The 21,293-nt window shown below is 40.8% G+C and overlaps 1 protein-coding gene across 1 annotated transcript in view; it reads right to left on the bottom strand.

The window, feature by feature from the left end:
* Window positions 1-20,740: 20,740 nt before the first annotated feature.
* Window positions 20,741-21,293, bottom strand: part of ASZ1 (ankyrin repeat, SAM and basic leucine zipper domain containing 1) — a 122,627-nt gene continuing 122,074 nt past the window's right edge. Inside the window, exons 13-14 of the mRNA XM_044277193.1 lie at window positions 20,891-21,004; window positions 20,741-20,782 (exon numbers count right to left, since the gene is read on the bottom strand). Of these exons, the coding sequence (XP_044133128.1) occupies window positions 20,741-20,782; window positions 20,891-21,004 (156 nt within the window). The remainder of the gene's footprint in view (window positions 20,783-20,890; window positions 21,005-21,293) is intronic.

Genomic DNA, 21,293 nt, shown 5'->3' with positions numbered 1-21,293 from the left:
TCTTCCCTATGTTCCTTGAGCCAAAACTTTTTTAATTTTTCTGTTCACTTAGCTGTACGAGGGCTTATTTTTTGCAGGACACGTTGTACTTTCCAATGCCACCATTTAATATGCATACAATGTAGTGGAGGCGGAAATAAAATTCCAAATGTCGCGGAATTCGAAAAAAAAACCCACACACAATTCCTTCAGTTTTACAGGTTTTGTTCCCATGGCATTCCGTTTGCGGCAAAACTGACTGTGCCCTTCATGCTCTGGGTCAGTACAATTACAATAGTACAACATATGTAAGGTTTTTATGTCTAAATAGAGCAAAATTGAATGTAATTTTTTTTTTAATATCACCATATTCTGACCCCCATAGCTTTTTTTTATAGTTCTATCTACTGAGCTGTGTGGGGGCTCATTTTTTTGAGGGACAATCTGTAGTTTTTATTGGAAACATTTTAGTGTGTGTGACTTTTTCATCACATTTTATTACTTTTTTTTGGGTAAGAAAAGCGATGAAAAAATAGCAAATTGGTCATTTTGACCCTTTTTATGGCATTTGCCATATTGGAAAAATATTTTAAGAGTATTTTTTGTTATTTATGTATTTTTCTTTTTGTTCTTTGCTGGCCAAAATAAGAATTGCAGCTCAATACCCTTGGCATCTACAGCAAGACCTAGGGCATTGAATTAATTACCGGTATTCTCATTGGCCGCAGAGGATGCCGGTAAGAAGTCGAGCTTCCAGGGTTTTCCACCCTTTAGATGCCATGATCTCACTTGATTACGGCATCTAAAAAGCTGTAATGACCGCGATCAGCATTATTGCCGGTCGCGGTAATTAACCGCGGGTCTCTACGGCGCTGGTAGCAAAGGGGTTAACGTATCCAGTGGAAGAGCGATCAAAAGTAGTCATGAGGTTATAACTGGAAGCAATTAAACTAGTGTGAATCTAATAGTCATGTTCCTGAAATAGTGACTAGTTTCAGATGACCTCACAGTAGAATGCTTTCTTATGCAATACACTCAATAACAAAACATAATGCACCCAGATAGAAATGATGAACTGGTGCAAAACTCAGCATGCAGTTATGTCAGGCAGATATTTAAATGGTTACAGGTCTGGTATCATTAGACAATGAGCTTTGCTACAAGAGGTCATACAAATGCTCCCCCCTCCCAATAAAAAGGCTCACAGAAGTTTTTTGGTTAGTAAACCACTTGGTAAGAGATCACTGACTACTACACATGCCTCTACGACATTTTGCCCAGCTGACAAACTTTGAGAGGGGGTGCATCATTGGATTGCACCCGCCATCTAGGCCCTTTTGACCTAGCTGTTTGGATGTATTGGAAGCAGTGGTTACACAAGGGCATGCACACTTGGCAAACAGGCTCCGGACGGGCCAGATGGACCACCACTAAAACGGATTGTTTGATCAGACAGCTCCCACGTTTCCTTGGCCTGCCCGCTCACCAGATTGATCGCCAAATGAGCATTTATGGGGCCAACTGGAACACCAGCTTTGGCAATTTATGAGTGTGCAAGATCTACAGACCCAGCCACAACTGCTGTGGGCAAATGTACCTCAGAATACCAGACGGAACCTGTATACCTCCATGCCCAACCATATCCCATCTTGTGTCCAGGCTAGAGGCCGTATCGCATCTTGTATCTAGGCTAAAGGCAGCACAACATAGTACTAGAGGCTCCTTTCAATTGTACAGTTTTCTCTAATTAACCTATACATTCACTCTAACATTGTAATCACATATATCCAGGGGAGCACCCAGGAATTTTGTCTGGGGGGGAGGGGGTCCAAAAAGAAAAAGTGCGCTGTGCAATTTTTAGATCCCGCCCATTGTTATAAGCCCCTCCTACATCTAATAGGCCACTCCCAAGAAACACTGTACAGCTGAAATGATATTGTTGAGGATGAAGGTAAGAGTCTCACCCTCATCCTACATTGACGCACTGTACTCAATACTCAGGGCCCCGACAAAGCTCCTGTACGCACACTCACACTGCCCCCCACGTAGCTCAGTGGCAGCAGCTGTTGCAGTTTCACTTCCTCGCTCCTAGACCTGAAGGCACCAAAAGAGGTGTGGAGGAGGAGCTTTGCGATATTAAAGTTGTGCAGGTCCGGATGGGGGCCCGGCTCTACACATCATACAAAGAGGGGAGGGCCTGCCCTGGCTGCTTTACATTATACAATAGACAAAAGCAGGCTACAGCCAGGAAGATCCTGCTCAAGGCCTGTGGTTCCCCCCCACCGTCTGCCACACGCCTGTGGACTGCTGCCCCCCTTGGCCGTCCTCACCCAGCTCTGAATCCTCCTTCTGCAAATAGCAGGGGGAGGAGACAGAGCATCTCCTCTCCTATGTAGCGCCCCATACCCCTTACATCCAGTGATGCCAGTTTGATGTAGATGTTCTCTTTCCTCATCTTCTCCATTCAGACCAGACCGCCCTGATGATTTTTCAGCCATTTCCCATCTCTGCAGAGATTGACAAACAGACATTAGTTTTCCACTTTTCCATTGTCTTCTTAACACCCATACTGCCACCCCCAATTCTGTGCCCGCTGTGCTCCCCAATACTATACTGCAGAAGCTGTCTCTTCAAAAATATTAGTACCACAGATAGTGCCCCCTTCAACAATTATTGGCCCACAGTGCTCTAAAAAAAAAAAACAACTGCACCCAGTAAATGGTATCCCGGACACTAATAGTATAAGCATAATGTCCCCAAAAATAATTGTGCTAAGCTGATACTGTGCCAGGGTGCCCCCCAAAGTAACAGCGCTTCCCAAAATCCCACCAATAAAAAAAATTATCTGCCAGAACACACTTAGTCATAATAATGCCCCCATAGTGCCCATACTAGTAATCATGTTCCCCATAGCCCCCCAGTAGTAGTAAAGCTCACCATAATGCCCCCCTAGTAGTAATAATTCTTATAATATGACAGTACAAGAAATACCTCCGCTTAGTGGCCACAGTTGAGCTAATGTCCCCATAATGTATACCAGCATAAAATACCCCTATATAGTGCCCCAGTAAATTCCCCATAGTGTTCGTCTCCCCCTTCCCCATAGTGCCCCCATAATGTACCAGTATAAAATACCCCATCTTGGTGCCACCAGCACATGCCTCTATTCTGCTCCCCCCCTCCCCATAGTGCCCCTCCATAATATGCAAGTAAAAAAATGCCCCTTCTTAGTGCTCCTCTCCCCAATAATGTGTCAGTAAAAAATCCCTTCTTAATGCCACCAGATGACCCCAAAGTGCTCCTCTCCCCTATAGTGCCTCCCATGTGCCATCACACTGCCACCAATGTATTAAAACAATAGAGGGAGGAAGGGGAGGGGTGGGGTGGCGCACACTGCCACCAATGTTAATGCAATAGAGGGAGGGGGGAGGGGGGCGCACACTGCCACCAATGCTATTATTACAATAGAGGGAGGGAGAGGGGGCAGTCATGTACACAGTTTTTTAGTATATTCTAACCTGAAGCGTCCCCATCACCATGGGAACGCCTCTGTGTTAGAATATACTGTCGGATCTGAGTTTCACGATGTAGCTCATATCCGACTGTATATTCTAACAGAGGCGTTCCCATGGTGATGGGACGCTTCAAGTTAAAATGTTCGGGTGTCCGCTTGTGAGCTCCGTTTGAAGGGGCTCACAAGCGGCCCCGAACACATCCGTCCAGCCCTAATGCATTCTGAGTGGACGCGGATCCGCTCAGAATGCATCAGTCTGGCAGCGTTCAGTAAGTCAATGGGGACGGATCTGTTTGAATATGACACAATATGGCTCAATCTTCAAACGGATCCGTCCCCCATTGACTTTTAATGTAAAGTCTGGACGGATCCGTCTGAGGTTACTTTCACACTTAGAAATGTTTTAACAATATAATGCAGACGGATCCGCTCTGAACGCAAGTGTGAAAGTAAAGGGACTCCTCACTTTACATTGAAAGTTAATGGGGACGGATCCGTTTGCAATTGCACCATATTGTGTCAACGTCAAACGGATCCGTCCCCATTGACTTGCATTGTAATTCAGGACGGATCCGTTTGGCTCCGCACGGCCAGGCTGACACCAAAACTACTTTTTTTTCAGGTCCGTGGATCCTCCAAAAATCAAGGAAGACCCACGGACGAAAAAAACGGTCACGGATCACGTGACCCGTTTTTGCGGACCGTGAAAAAATACTGTCGTGTGCATGAGGCCTTAGGGTTATTCACTTTAGAAAAAAGACCACTGAGGGGAGATCTAATTACTATGTATAAATATATCAGGAGTCAGTACAGAGATCTATCCCATTAGCTATTTATCCCCAGGACTGTGACTGTGACGAGGGGACATCCTCTACATCTGGAGGAAAGAAGGTTTGTACACAAACATAGAAGAGGATTCTTTACGGTAAGAGCAGTGAGACTATGGAACTCTCTGCCTGAGGAGGTGGTGATGGTGAGTACAATAAAGGAATTCAAGAGGGGCCTGGATGTATTTCTGGAGTGTAATAATATTACAGGCTATAGCTACTAGAGAGGGGTCGTTGATCCAGGGAGTTATTCTGATTACCTGATTGGAGTTTTTTATTCCCCTAAAGTGGGGAAAATTGGCTTCTAACTCTCAGGGTTTTTTTTCTTGCCTTCTTTTGGATCAACTTGCAGGATAACAGGCCGAACTGGATGGACAAAAGTCTTTTTTCAGCCTTATGTACTATGTAGTGCCACCAGATGCCATAGTGCCCCCATAATATGTCAAAAAAAGGCCCCTTTAGAGCCCCCAAATGTTCCCATAGTGCTCCACTCCCCCATAGTACCCCCAAATAATGCCCCTATAGTGCCACGAGATGTCCCATAGTGCCCCCCCCAAATGGGGCAGTAAGAAATGCCCCCAGATGCCAACTGGTGTCCCCTATACTGTGCCATTTAAAAGAAAAAACACATACCTCCATGCAGCTGTCAGCGATGCGATTCAGGCCTCTTCCGGCCTGCTGTGTCCTGGGCATTGTGCTGCCAGGCTAGAGCGGTAATAATGACTTAATCGCGCCACCTGAGCCGGCCTCTGAACAGAAGAACGTGGAAGGGAGATGCCTCTCCCTCACCTACTGCAGCACAGCCATCTGTAGGCTGCGATACAGATGCATATGGAGATGAACGCTTCCTCAATGGAAGCGCTCATCTCCTAATGCCCCACTGTGGACCTGAGGAATAAAAATAAAATATGAATGGGTCTAGGAAGGGGTCCAGACCCGTTGGACCCCCCCTGTCGGTGCGCCCCTGCTTACATCATTACATTCACACATAGAAAGTGTCATTCAATTCCAACAACTCCTTCTTGGTGCATTATCTTTTTTGTCAGAAACATTAAAATATCACTCATCTAAAAAACTAAAATTACTTCCAATAATTATACCGTACTTCACAAGCTCCCCTTACTGTATAAAGCCGTATACTCACAAAAATTGATTTCCACAGATGGCTGTACGGCTCGAGTTTGCTATATATTTTTTTTAAATAAGTATCTGGTTCACAGCTTTTTGCTCAAATGGAGCAGTTCTAAACATTTGTGTGATATCACATCACAGCATGATATTAGGTCACAATAATAACTTTGAAAGTCACCAAGAAAGTAAATTAATTGCAATTATTTTTTTTTAACACAGAAACCGATCAGTCATAAAACTAAAACCACCTGCCTCATCCCTCCAAAGCAACTCTGACCCTTTGAGGCATGGACTCAACAAGATCTCTTAAGATGTCCTCTTGCATCTAGCACCAAAACTTTAGCATCAGATCCTGCAAGTTGAGAGATGGGGCCTCAATGGATCAGCACAACTGACAGATGATTTAACTGAAATCTGATAATTTGGAAGCCATGTCAACATGATGATCACTGTCATGTTCCTCAAACCATTCCTAAACAATTTTTTGCAGTTTGGCATGGCCTCTGAAAGAGGACATTATATACATACTTGGTATGAAACAATGTTAAGGTAGGTGGTAAATGTTAAAGAAACATCCACATGTATGCTAATCCATTTGCTGATTTCCCAGCAGAAAATTTGCTTATACCATTGTTGAAATGAGATACCAATGTTATTCACTTCACCTTTTAGTGAAGTGAATAACATAGTTAGTTACTATGAGAACAGCTATGCAAAGAAATATTGTATAGTACACAGACAGTAATGTTAATACCTGGTTCTTCTGCATATACAGTGGCATGCAAAGGTTTGAACACCCCCTGATGAAAATTACTGTTACTGCGAATAGATAGTAAGTTAAAGATGAAATGATCTCTAAAAGGCATAAAATTAAAGATGAAACATACTTTTCAATATTTTTCAGTGTACAGTATTTTGGTTTTGTATAATTTTAGAGTGAAAAAAGGTAAAAAAAAAAAAAAAGTAGTACCTTAGTACCTTACAAAAGTATGGGAACCCAGAGAGCTTTGAGCATTCAAATAACTGACAGTGGTCTTAGACCTTAAATTAATTTAGGGTTAAGGCTTGTTCACCATCATCGTTAGGAAAGGCCATGTGATGCAAATTTCAAAGCTTTATAAATACCCATACTCCTCTAACCTTGGCACAAAAACAATAGCCATGGGTTCTTCTATGCAGTTGCCTAGCACTCTGAAAATTTAAATGGTTGAGGCCCATAAAGCAGAAGGAGGCCGTAAGATAGCAAAGCATTTTAATGTTACTGTTTCTTCAGTCCGAGTCGTAATTAAGGAAAGGCAGTTAAAGGGAACAGTGGAGGACAAGAGAAGGTATGGAAGACCAAGACAAAATTTCAGAGACTGCTGCTTGTAGGATTGCTAGAAAGGCAAATCAGAAACCCCACTTGACTGCAAAAGGCCTTCAGGAAGATTTAGCAGACTCTGTACTTGAGGTGCATTGTTCTACTGTTCAGTGACACCTGCAGAAATATGGCATTCATGGTAGAGTTATTAGAATAAGACCTCTCCTGCGAACTACAAAATTCAGCATCAGAAGTTTTAAAAAGAACATCTAAACAAACCTGGACCATGGTTAAAATAGAACTCTTTAGCCACAATGAGCAAAGGTATATACATTTATATCTCTCCTGTACAAGGTGTGTCTATTAAATAGAATGACTGATGCTATAACCTTAATTTTAATCATACATTCTTACATGGCCTTTTCTCCTTCAATATACTCTCCTTATTTTACATAATTATTTTAAATTGCTCAAAGCCATATTTAAGGTCATTTTCAGTTAGCTGTTTTAGGAGCTTGGTTGTTTTCATCTTGTTTAACATTTGTAAGTGATGCAGAACATATTGGAGCACAGATTTGATTTTGGGATAGAGAAAAAAGTTGCAAAGTGCTATATAGTCTATAAGGAATGGAGAATGGCAATATCTGGATGGAGTTTATATTTTCTCACTGTGTTTACGAGTATTTTCTCCTGGTACGCTGGTTTCTTCCCACACTCTAAAGACATACTGATAGGAAACCTAGATTGTGAACCCCGATGGGGACAGTAAGTGAAGATAATGTCTGTAAAAGCACTGTGGAATATGTTGAATCTATATAAGCAGCAAAAATAATAACATTTTAAAAAAGTGCTCTAGTAATTTAATCCCTATCGTGGCCAAAAATTGCATCACAGACAGTGCTGAGTAAGCTGGAGCAATGTCCTGATGCCGAATAAATTCCATTGGCCCAACTCTGTCCTCTTTCTCTTCTCAACTTTCCAAGGAGTTGTTTGCAGCAATTATGGTTTACCGTAGCAGATTTATCTAAAATCACACCTTTGGCATGGAAGAAGACAACCAACATCGAATTTGGACTTGCTTTGACATGCTTTATTCAGCCACTGACGCTGATATTGGCAGATTACACTATATACATGCAACACATACACAGGAGTGGATTGGGAACTTACAATGGCCCTGGAAAAAAACTAAAAGTTGCCCCATGTAGGTGGGTCCAAAGTGACACAACGGGACAACAGAAGTAGGCAGCACCTGCAATACCGTAGTACAGGACAGAATACTGCCCAACAGAACCGAATACCACAGGGCAGCAGAAAATACTGCCACCCCAACAACAGCATTCAACTGTTGAGTTTAGCAGGGCACCTGTAGCCGTTGAGCATCAGATAATTATATACCTGGCCTGCGGTCATCAAAAGACTTGAGTGGCCCCCCTGCCCCATCAGGAAATTTCCCTTTAGGGTCTAGGGCCAATCCGCCCCTGCATATACAGGTTACAAGACACTGCTTACCCAAATAACTGCACATAATAACTTAGATCTCTGTCTTACTTAGAATATCGCATCATCTTGCAGTACATATCATGTATTGAAAATATGTTGTTTTTGGGAAGGGATGAAAAAACAGCAACTACATTTTTGGGAGCATTATTTCTGATCCAGGGCATGCCAGCAGGATGTTGGCTGCTAGTTACAGCCAGTTCCAGTGTCTGCACCATTACCATGATCTTTTATTACGGCACGGCATATTAAACAGGCTCCTGCTCACCATGTAATAGTACATCATGGAACTGGAAGTGTCAATTTTCCAGGTCACTATAAATGTATTAAAAAAAAATAAAAAAAATCCTGAAATGTTTTAATAGCAAGCCTCAATCCACTAGGAAGCCTAACAGACTGACAAATCTATTCAGCTGTCATCTCATTATCTCAGATAGGATTACAATGAAAGGTAACACCTATCTACAGGAAACACAGGAGCATGCCTAGAACACTCTCCCATAAAATTCAATAAACAGCTCCAGGGCTATGGTCCATGTGGCTGCTGTAAAGCATATCTGAATGCTACTAACAGCTGATGGTGCAAAATGGATACTTCTCATAAACATGCACAGAAAAACACAATAAAAAAAAAACTACCATTAGAAAATAAAGATATCAGCACTTGTTTTATTAGGTAAAAAAAAATAAAAAGGTGACACCTAGGTGGGGTACATACACCGTCACACACCTTTTTAGTCACTGCTTTACATTCTGTCCCCCCCTCTGCTCAGAATTGTGGGAAGGAACACCTTGTGCCCATAAACAGTACACAAGTAATAATGCAACCACAAGGCACTGCTGAGAAAATGGGTGCCGTTTTACATTAAACCTAATGGAGGACATTTACTAGTCATGTTGCTCCAGAATTATGCTGTAAAATAAGGCAAAAATTGCGTTTTTGTGCCAAAAAAGTGTTTTAAATATCAAAGTGGGTGGGGCTACCAAATTAGCATATATTATGCCTTATTTTCAACATATGCTTGGCTTAAAAGGTGCAAAATATAGCGGTAGATTAAGCTTGCTTCTGTGGTAGTGTAAATTGTTAAAAAGGTGCACGGAGGAGCAGATAGATGCGACTTATTTAAAAAGTTGCAATTATAGCAATTAAATGTCATATAATCGACCTTAAAAGAGTCGCCAATTCAAAATCAGTTGAGCACAATTAAAAAAGACATTTTAAAAATAGCAAGTGCCTTTTGATAAATGAGGTTTGATAAATCACCACTTATGATTCATGATGTAAGGATTTTTCTGGAACAAAATACGCCATTATTGATAAATGTCCCCCAATGTCCAGCAAGGCTAAAAACCACCCAGCCAATCTCTCATTCTTCCCTTTATCTTTGGCCATTCATTTTATAGGGTGTGATCTGTAATCCTAGGTCTTACTCACAAGTCCATGAGAACACTGTCTGTTTTTCATCTGTTTTAATTCCTGTGAAACATCCATTTTGGTCCCCGTGTCATCCACATTTATCAGACATAAAAATAAAATTTAAGGAAGTCCATTTAGACTAAACCCACTGAAAATACATAAGAAGGTCAGTGACTGCCCACATGCCATTTTCTACAGTGTTTTTTGCATAGATAAAGTGGCTTTTCGCCTGTCATTTGGAATTGTGGCTGTTTGACTGCAAACATGCCCACCATGTCTTTTAACCATCTTTCACTTGCCTGACCCTCTGTAGACATTTTGAAGAGTAATGTCAGATGCTGGAGGAAGAACCATTGAAGTGGAAGATGCTATGGGTTCATTCCACGGTCTCCCAAAATGCCAGCAAAGGCATACCCCATACCCGTTTTTCTGGACAAAGGAAACTCATACCTCTGCATTTTGAATTTCAAATTGTAACAGCAACCATTATAGATATTGTCTCAGAAACTTGTGACACTGTCTGGGATCCACTGAAGCCTATGCCTAAACATTGCCCAACTGTGCAATTTCCAAAGTACGCTGAGGCCACAGATGGGAAACATATCGGTATGAAGAAGCTGCTGCATTCAGGGTACCAGTTCTTTAACCTCTTCACAACATGTAACTATTACATCACATGTTGGGTCTTTAGAGATTATGTCTGCTCCGGAGCGGAGCAGGAGCCATAGCAGCCGGGTGTCTTCTGTTTCACACAGCAGACACCTGGACATAATGTACGCAACCGGTGGTAATGCTGATTGCTGACATTTAACCCCCAGAGTACATGGTCAAATGTGACCATGACATTTGAGAGGCTGGAATCCCGGAAACACGCACTTCCCGGGCAGGAACACCTTCCCGGGCAGGAACACAAGCTTCCCACTACATTCCATGCAATATTGATGCCCTTAGAAAGTACAACTTGTCTAGCAAAAAAAAAGTCCTTAAACAACTATGTGAATAGAAAAATAAAAAAACCTAGGACTCCATGGAGACAGGGAGTAAAAAAAGGAAAACTTAATGGAAAAATCCCTTCATCGGCAAGGGGGTAATTATAAACCATATTTCTTGGTAATGCCTTTGGCCTTGGCTCACAGAAGGTATTGGTTTGCAGCATTTTCAGGGCTTACAAAATAAGGCAGTAGCTTCAAAGTAACTGAGCTTCCCTGGACCCTGTCTTATTCCTGGATCTACTGGTTCCCAGACCCTTTTTGTTACTGTTGGGGTCTGGACTCCAAATCATGTGATGAGGCCCTTTGCACACCACTATTTGTACAATTGTAGGTGCATTTTTAACTTTCACCTCGCTTTGTTGACCGCATTCTCCCTTTCAAATGAACAGTGCTCTTAGGCATTATTCAGATGACTCCCACCAATATCCAGTCTATAATCAAAGAGTGTGGTCCTGCACAATTTCTCATGGATCTATGATGCCACAATAGATCTGGCTGAGGAGACCCACCATTCAGTATCACAAAGTTCTCATTGACCAAATCCAGCTTGGAAGACTAAGAACACCTGGACTCTGGGACATATTTGTACACTACTTTTGTCACCTGAGGTAGCTTTTTTTATGGCCAGCAGGATCCAGATAATAATGCTTTTTTTTATGCCTCGTTATATCAATTTTTTTGACCCATCTGATATGTGTTTATTTAATTTAGCCAATTTAGTTGCTTTTTGTTGTTGTTAGGGACATGCAAGCAATTGAAGACACTTTGGTGTGGATCGTGAGTTTACGTATTTCAACCTAAACACAAGCTGTTTTTCATGTTGTGTGATTTAAGTACAAACCAGAAACGCATTCTTTTTATTTGTCTTGTAGATTTCTAATAAAAATGTTTCTACATGTATGTCTTTATTGTGTCACCCCAACTGTAAACATACAAGAATATGGATTGTGTTCTACTTAAATTCACAACAACACAAAAAGGTTTAAATGGGATGAATTTGCATAAAGCACTAATTAAAATAAAGTGTAACTCAATCATTTACAAGTTGAGAATGTCCTCATCCCCAGTTTGCCCAACACTTTAGTACTCACAACCCACATTGGGAGGCTGGGACTGTGATGGAGAGAGGCCCTGAGATGTGTAGGAAGGTATAGTACACCACATAACAAAAAACATACCCAGAAAACAAGGGGTTGTTTAACACTAGCATTAAAAACAAACAGGTCCAACAAAAAAATTACTTATGCAAGTAGCAGCCATATTGTTGGCAAGAAGCCTCATAGGGAAAGGGGACCATACACAGAACATGCAGTAGTATAAATATGCGGCACACAGAATATTCTTAGTAATTTAAAGGTAATTTTATTTAGTGACTTTCACAATAATATATTATTGTGAAAGTCAATAAATAAAATTACCTTTAAATTGCAAATAATATTCTGTGTGCCGCATATTTATACTACTGTTAGGCTGCTTTCACACTAGCGTTCGGGTTTCCGTTCGTGAGCTCCGTTTGAAGGAGCTCACGAGCGGACCCGAACGCAGCCGTCCAGCCCTGATGCAGTCTGAATGGAGGCGGATCCGCTCAGACTGCATCAGTCTGGCGGCGTTCAGCCTCCGCTCCGCTCGCCTCCGCACGGACAGGCGGACAGCTGAACGCTGCTTGCAGCGTTCGGGTGTCCGCCTGGCCGTGCGGAGGCGTGCGGATCCGTCCAGACTTACAATGTAAGTCAATGGGGACGGATCCGTTTGAAGATGCCACAATGTGGCTCAATCTTCAAGCGGATCCGTCCCCCATTGACTTTACATTGAAAGTCTGGACGGATCCGTCCCAGGCTATTTTCACACTTAGCTTTTTTTAGCTAATATAATGCAGACGGATCCGTTCTGAACGGAGCCTCCGTCTGCATTATTATGGGCGGATCCGTTCAGAACGGATCCGCCCGAACGCTAGTGTGAAAGTAGCCTTAGATGACCATGGGGTATTTGCTGGCATCGGGAAGTGCAAAACAGTGCGCTGTACTCCATTCTTTAATACACAGAAAACGCAGTGTGAGCAAATGGACATGGCGACAATAGTGAATAGGGCTCATATAAAGTACATGCAGCGTCAGCAGGGGAACAGTATACTGTATATACTGCATGAACAAAATAACATGGAAAACAATTGGAGGCAACCAAGGGACCAAGTAAGGTTGCACTTACCTATCCTCATTCGCTATGGCAAAGTATTGCTTTCCCACTCAGTTGGCTGGAGTTCATGGTCCACACGTGTGATTAAGCGCATACGAATCAAATGGATCAACAACAGCACATGTGATGTGTGAATAAGCCCATAGTGACACAATGGCAGGCTTACGCAAGGCTTTCTCTAAACTGCATAGCTCACTTCTGAGGAAATAAACTTTCTACTGAGGTAAATTAATTCCCCACTGATACCAGAAAATGGAGAGCTCCCGGACCAACAGACATCTGCTTATACCAAAAATGATTCTCTACATTTGGGAGCGATCAATATAGGCCTCTGGATCTAATGCATGATTCACCATGTTTAAACTGTGTGCTGGTATTAATATAATATGCCCCACTGGTTCCAGTCTGTTAGAACAAAGCTTATGTTGGGGTTGAGCAAATACGAATCACCTAGAATACATCATTGCAAAACTTTGTTCTGAATCAGCAGTGGTCGTGAACTACATAAATATCCCTAGACGTAAACGTGTTAATACTGTCATTACAGAGAAAACTGCTATTATCCAGCATCAATAAAATATTCGGGATTACTGGACCATCAGATTAAAGTATATAATGCTCAACAGTAAGCGTAAAGGTCCGATATTGAAATGGAGACAAAATCTGATAATGAATTTTAAAAAAGGGACACTGACAGGCCCAATAAGCATATTTAGCTATATATATGACTGCACCGGTCTTCTAAAGTGTATTAAAATCATATAGTATACCCCCTGTCCACCTTATAAATACAGTAAACTCATGTTTTATAACCTGGTCGAATAGTCTTCTTTCTGTCCAAGGGGCGGCGTTTCAGCTTAACTTGTGCCCAGCCAGCCGCCCCAACCGCCGTTTTGAAGCGCCGCCCAGCTCATCAATATTCACTTCGCTGGGCGGCTTCTGCTGTCCCCAACGTTCCGAGATCCCATAGCTTTCTACTGGGCATGCGTGGGATCTCTGAACGTCGGGCAGAAAGAAGACGATTCGACCAGGTTATAAAACATCAGTTTACTGTATTTATAAAGGTGGACAGGGGGTATACTTATATGATTTTATTACACTTTAGAAGACCTGTGCAGTCATATATATAGCTAAATATGCTTATTGGGCCCGTCAGTGTCCCTTTAAAGACTTTTTAAAGAATGTCCTAATTATTTATCTTTGCTCATTTTCCCATTTCTGTTGATAAATTCTGGATTTCACTGCAATTCTGATCTGGACTATCTGGATAATTGCATCACAGACAGTTCCGTTACATGACAGAAGTTAGGTTCTGTTAAAACATTTAAATTATTTTTTCATATTCTTCTTTTTAAGCAAAACCTGGAGTGGGCCCCTTACAAGATTGCCCATATACCAGGCATGGGAACACATTGTGTGGCATTTGTCTTTTTAAGAATAATTCCAGAACACGTTTACGTTTATTCAGGGTGAAACTGTTCAAACCAACCAGTCCGAGAAGTGATTTTACTTTCAGAAGCTCATAACATTATCGTCCCTTACACAGTTTATTTTGTGAATTAAGATTACATAATCTCTTACATGAAAATATTGCTTACATACTTTTAGTGCAAGGGGCTAAAGAAAAACATTTACCATTGCTAAAACAAACAGAAAAACAAACCAACATTCTAAACTACAAGTATAATACAATTCTATCACATTACTGCACTACAGTACATTTTTATGCCTTGCTGCGATCTGAAAGACTGAGATAAACCCCAAACCTAACATTGCCACCAAAGCCATTCTCCCAGGTTTCCACCATCTGCAGTTTTGCTTTTCTTCAAATGGCAAAAGACGGTACGGAATGCTCTTCTGGCCATGCTGAAACTGATGAGAAAATCATGAATTGGTACATGTTTCTACAGTCACCAATGATTAACAGTGGTTTCAAGACTGAAAACTTGCATAATCCCTTCACTAACGGACAATTTTTTTAGAAGGACTAACTCTTTTCAGCCAAATTTCATTTTTTCTTCCCGCTTTCCAAGAGCCACAGCCTTTTTTTTTTTTTTTTTTTTATACATTTTTTTTTTGTAGAAAAAGTTGGATTTTAATAACACCATTTAATTTAACATATCATGTATTGAGAAAAGGGGGGAAAACTGTGTGTGTGTGTGTGTGGGGGGGAGGAGGGCTTCTGGGGGGTAATGCAATTCTGCCATGATATTTAATTAGAGCAGTAGAATTAGAGCAGTACCAAACATCATAATTTTTACTACTTCAAAAATAAAGTTTGAAGAAAATTTGCTTTGTTTCGCCATATTCTGACTCCCATAACTTTTTTGTGTTCCCCATTATCTACAAAGGTGTCTGCGGATGGGTATCGGAAAATGGCACCCTAAAAAAATAAAATAAAAATTCCCCATAAAATATGCTTCCACTCAGCAAAAGTAAAACATAAAAGACATTTCTGTAAATGACTAATGCTGCAATTGTATGTTACATACTATTTATATTTCACAGTGCATGGCATATAAGAAACAAAAACATCAGAATTGATGACACCCCCCACCCAAAAAAATTTGTAAAATTATATGAAGCCAATAAAAAGTACAACTTCCCGTGCAGAAAATAAATAAATCCATGCCCTGATAGTTTTGTTGATGGGGTTGGGGGGGGGGAAGGGTTTTAGTTCTTGGAATGTGATGAGAAAAAATCCCTTGAAAGCCCAAAATAGGCTGGTGCTTAAAAGGGGTTGTACAGGTAGTATTTATTGATGATATCTGATCTGTAGAGGTCCAACACCCCAACGCTTAGCTGTTTGAAGAGGAGGCGGCGCTCAATGCGAGCACTACTTCCCCTTGGTTACACTGCCCGTCATCTCTCAAGTGCAGTGTAATTACTCACTTCAATGGAAATCGTACTTAGAATTACAAATACAGTATTTTTCATCAGACCCGAAATCTATTCTTCATAAGACCTCAGATCAGACCCCCAAGCTCCATGAGCCTCAGATCTTCAGACCCTCCATAAACCTTAGATTAAATCGCCCATCAGTGTCAGGTCACAGTGTGCGCTTACCAGCACTATGCCCTGACATTGTGCGCCGTCAGGACACAGTGCAGAGCCAGGCCTGGAAGAAGACCGCGCCTCCTGCACTGCCATTTTTCCCTCACTTTTGTGCATCTCAGTCTAAAAAGAATGCTATTTATCTCATAATCTGTATAACAATGATTAATAAAGAGCCTAAAATAAAAATTACAAAAAAAGAAAAGATCAAATGCGAAATCCAGAGTAAATAAAAACCCACATATGCAAGACCCACAAATCAGAAGCTTCACAACTGCAAAGCACAAATGTCAAAGTTGGGAAGCAAAAAAGGGGAAAAGCTTTAATGCAATCTGCTATTATGTATATAAACCAAAAGTAGTCTTAAAGTAGATAATCGCTCCTATGCCATATTATGCACTTGGCATCGTAAACAAATGTCATGTTTTTTTTTCCTCCCTGCCTTCCAAGAGCTGTAACTTTAATATTTTCCCTTCACATAGTTATATGAGGGCTTGTTTCTTGTGGGACATGTTGTACTTTCTAATAGCACCATTTAATAACCTACACAGCATACTGCAAAGCTGAACAATATTAATAGGATGAAACTGGGACAAAATACAATTTCTCCACAATTTTATGGCTATTACATTTATTGCATTAACTGGGTGGTAAAAAAAAATATCACACATTACTTTTATTTTGTGGGTCAGTGCCATTACAGCCATACCAAATTTATATTTGCTGTTTTTTTTAAATAAAGTTAAAAAAACTTTGGAAAACCATTTATTTGCATTGTTATATACCAACTCCCATAATGTTTGTATATTGTATCTACAGATCTTTGTGAAGGCTTTTATTTTTGCGGGATGTGGAGTTTTTATCGATACCCTCTCAAAAGGTGACATATACTGCAAGTGGAAAGACTTTTACTATTAAACAGTATTTAAATTGTAACACTGAATATGCGATATATCTAATCACTTGCAGTGCATGTAGAATTTTACAAGCCCACCCGCGCTCCCTGATTCACTGAAATCTTAAGTGTCATACAGAGGATTCGCTGCAAGGTTCACTGCCACGGTCTGCTGCAGTGACCGTAATAGGAAAAAGTTAGGGAGGTCTGATTTGAATACAAATCAGAATCGGAACCTGCGCTGATTCCAATCTGTGTCCGAGTATTAGCTCACAGTACGAGAGCTAATACTCGGACACAGATTGGAATCAGCGCAGGTTCCGATTCTGATTTGTATTCAAATCAGACCTCCCTAACTTGCAGTGCATGTTCCTTGCAATATGTTGGGTGCACTACAAATGACATCAAGACGCGGATAAGGAAACATTTGTCTGAGATCTCTCACGATCATACCACGAATAAGGATGTAATGTTTACCACAGCATTGTCATGAGTAAGGGTCATATTTTAAGATCTGAAACGTGTAGACGCCAACGCTGTGTACCTGTACTGTGTCATTGGATATTTTATCGCTTTAAAGAATAAAGTCTCCCCTTGTTGTGCCGTTTTGGGAATGTATGACTTTTTAATAAATTTCTATTAAGAGGAGGTAATACTAAAGATGTTTTTTTATGTACAGATGTGGCAGAGTTAAAAGTCAGTCATAACTAGATGTACAGCTTTTTTTAAAACTTTATTTTCAGTCCCCACATGGGGACTTGAACATGCAATTGCCAAACTGCTTATAAGGCCTCAAGCACACGAACGTGGTTTTGGTCCGCATCCGAGACACAGTTTTTGTGGCTCGGATGCCGACCCATTAACTTCAATGGTGCCGCAAAAGATGCGGACAGCACTCATGTGCTGTCTGCATCCGTTGCTCCGTTCCGTGGTCCGCAAATATAATATAACCTGTCCTATTCTTGTCCGTTTTGCAGACAAGAATAGGCAATTATATCAATGGCTGTTTGTGCCGTTCTGCAAACTGCGGAACACACACGGACGCCATCTGTGTTTTGCGGATCCGCAATTTGCGGACCGCAAAACACACAATGGTCGTGTGCATGTAACCTTACAATGACTAACTTGGGTTATCAATGCAGTCTAGGGTTGAGCGAATTGAGTGTTGGATCCAATATACGAAGCGGATTCATTCAAAATCTTCGTTTTAATGCTGTACAGAGACCTATCTGTACAGCATTAAAACGTATGTGCTTTGGCAAGGCAGAATTGGTCAAGTCTGAAGTCGCGCAAGACTTTGGTGAATAACTTCAGGCTTCGATTCTATGACTTTAAAAACAGGAGTCCGAAATAGGCTTAAGTACAGAGGATTCAGGTTTTAAAATGTTTTTAAAGTTGTAGAATCAAAGCCTGATGTTAGATCTTGGATCCAAAGCTCGATTTGCTCACTCCTAATGCAGTCTATGTAAAATCACAATTTTCTATTAAGAGGTAGAGCTTAACAGGAACTTTATTATGGTGGGTCTCAGAGGCTTCACAAGGCCCCAGGCTGCCATAGCAACTAAAGGACTCCTAAGATCTCAAAATGAGGGGGTCCATTCAATCACCATATAGAGTCCTCTCTCATCAAATGACCTCTAAATGCATTGGCTGTAACGGACTACAGCATCTGTGGGATTAAATGTCTGATCGGAGTAGTCTGTGACTACGGTGTAAAACTGCATTGACCGCTATGACAGCTAGAGGCTCATTTGCATATTATAAAAGTTATTTTTTCTCAATAACGGCGGCACACAGTGAGATGGCACTAATATAGTTATGTTCAGCTGACATTAGTACATCACTAATGTCAGCCAGGTTAATAACCATTTTCCTCCTGACAGAAACCATTTAAGTGCATGCCCCTTCAAAGAGCATCTGTCAACAGGATCAACCCTATTAAATTAGGTATACTGAGTAATAGGGTCAATCCTGCCGATTAAAATTATACCTCTCTTATTAAAAACCATGGCTTTGCACTTGCGAAATAGGCTACTTCTTAATTATGCTAATGATGGCTATAGTATAGAGCGGTGGCCCTAGCTCCTTGGAGCACTGCAGCCCCTCGGCTTTCCACCCGTAGTCACTTCCCCTTCCCTTGACTATCCTCTCCTATGCATACTGCATTGAATCTACAATCAGTGCATGTGCAATTAGTATCTCAGTATCGTGGAAAGCCAACAAAGATGTACTACGCATGTGCTGAAAGAAGATTACATGGGATTACAGGGCCAGGCAAGAGGATAGTTAGGATGCCTGGCCTTTTCTGTTAAGGGGGGAGTGAATGTCTAAGGGCAGAAAGTGGAGGAGTTCAGGTGCTCCAAGGAACTAGGGTCCACTCTCTGGTGCACCGAATCCCTCATTAACATAATTATTAAATGGCCGATTTCTCATGAATGGGTATAGAATAAAAAATAAAAATTAGAGAGAGTTATAATTCAGTATTTTGGGAAATAAATTTTCCCAAAATGGAAGAAAGGAAAGGCGCCAATGGGAATGTGATTAGATGGACCTCTAGATGGAAATTCGATCAAGGTGGAGTTAGCATAAAATGTAGGTATATTACCGTTGTGGTGTAGCAAATGTATAAGAAAAGGCTAGAATAGGCAGAGGCTGCTCAGTTACATGGAATTGGTGTCCATTGGTTATCATAAAGAACTATTTGAAAGTACCCTTATGGGAATAAATTCCTCAGTGGGTGTTTCTGGGGAAAAAACAAGCGCCAATATTCCATATATATGTTATATATAGCTTTACATGTTTTACTATTGCTGTATTGCTCCTGAAGGGGGAAACACGTTGAGCTGATTTAGTAAAAGGTCATTGATGAAGATGCTAATACCTGAGGCTGACATTGATTTCTAATACCTTACAAGCGATCTCGGTGGGGGAGGATAAAACCTGTTGGTGTCTTAAGTTTATCATTCAGGCCTCCTCTCTGGTAAAGTGGGTTGATACTTATTTCTAATGTTTTAATTTTTAGGCTATACAAGATATATTTTAATTACACAACTTATACATGAATCCGGGAATTTATTTGAAGTATACCATTGGGCTAGGAGGGTATTCAAAATACAGTGTGAATTCACCGTCATAGATTTATAGTCCTACACTCTCACTCATATAGCTTTACATAGAATATTGCCGCTAATTTTTTCCTCCTTCCCCCTCTCTCTTTCCCCCCCCCCCCCCAGAAACACCCACTGAGGAATTTATTCCCATAAGGGTACTTTCAAATAGTTATTTATGATTCTTATGAAGGGGCCACAGATTTTACTAAGGTAGCTATAGGCTTTATCAGCAGGATCAACCCTACAAAACTGTTTGCGTGATTTAACAGGGTTGGCCCTGCTGCCAGGTGCTCCATAAGATCTATAGAATCTGAACACACATTCTACGCAGCCAGGAATCCTTAAGTGTATCCAGTACAAGATTACATAAATCAAGATCTGGGATTATGAATTAGATTCCCCAGTTTTATTATTTTTTGGGAAATGTTAGTTTAGCTTTGCAGTTTACATTTCCTAAGAAAGAGATGACAACGTCTTCCGTTACAGCCTGTGTGGGCTTACCTAATACAGACTATATATTTTCTTAAGGTCACAAGTACGTCTCTTTTGCAGCACAATATTTATAACCTCTGGCTGTCCCCGACGTATTTTTATACTCTCTTCAATTCCAGAATTACAGAATCCTGTGTTGTAAAATCTTTTTGCTTTCTAACTTCCACATGGCATCATTCAGCAACAAATTCCTCTGTGACACTAGAGTTCAATTTAGTGAATCCTATCCTGTCACTTTTTCCCCCTACAGCCCATTACTCAAAGTGACCTTCCAGACAAGAGCTTGTCACTGTGTTGTTGGTTTGTAAGTGAATGATTTGGTGCTAACACCAAATCTTAACTTTCCCACCTTATTCCTCTGTCATGTTCATGTTTCTTCTAAAAAGAAAAAAATCTTACTTTATCATACACTGCAGTATGCACCTTCACTTTTCTCCAAAAGAAAAGCGGCCCATGAGACCCACAGGACAGAGGACACACACAAACCTTATTTAAAAGATCCTGAAGTCTGCTGATTTCTTTATTCAGCTCTGTAACGCTTGTGAGAATGTCTTCACAAACAGTACAAAAATTTAGAGAAGAATCCCACTCCAAGACTTCCTAATGATGAAAAGTGTGCAGAAAAGGAATAGTTTAAATAATAATAATAATAATAAAAAATAAAAAAAAAACAGATACGAAGAGAGAAACAGACAGGAGACAAATAGACATGAGATAAACAGATGTCCTCATTAAAAATTGCATCCAGGAGCACTTTTTGTTAAAAAAACAAAACGTTTTATATTGTTGTCAAGATTATTCATATTCAGTGAATGGGAGCGCTCCAGAAAACATACAATTCTATTGCAATTTTCTTATGCTATATCCTGATGAAAATGGTATGTATATT

Source organism: Bufo gargarizans, chromosome 2 (assembly GCF_014858855.1).
Source record: "Bufo gargarizans isolate SCDJY-AF-19 chromosome 2, ASM1485885v1, whole genome shotgun sequence".
Lineage (NCBI taxonomy): Eukaryota > Metazoa > Chordata > Amphibia > Anura > Bufonidae > Bufo > Bufo gargarizans.
Note: the sequence above shows the minus strand (reverse complement) of the source record. Positions and strands in the feature narration are given on the sequence as shown.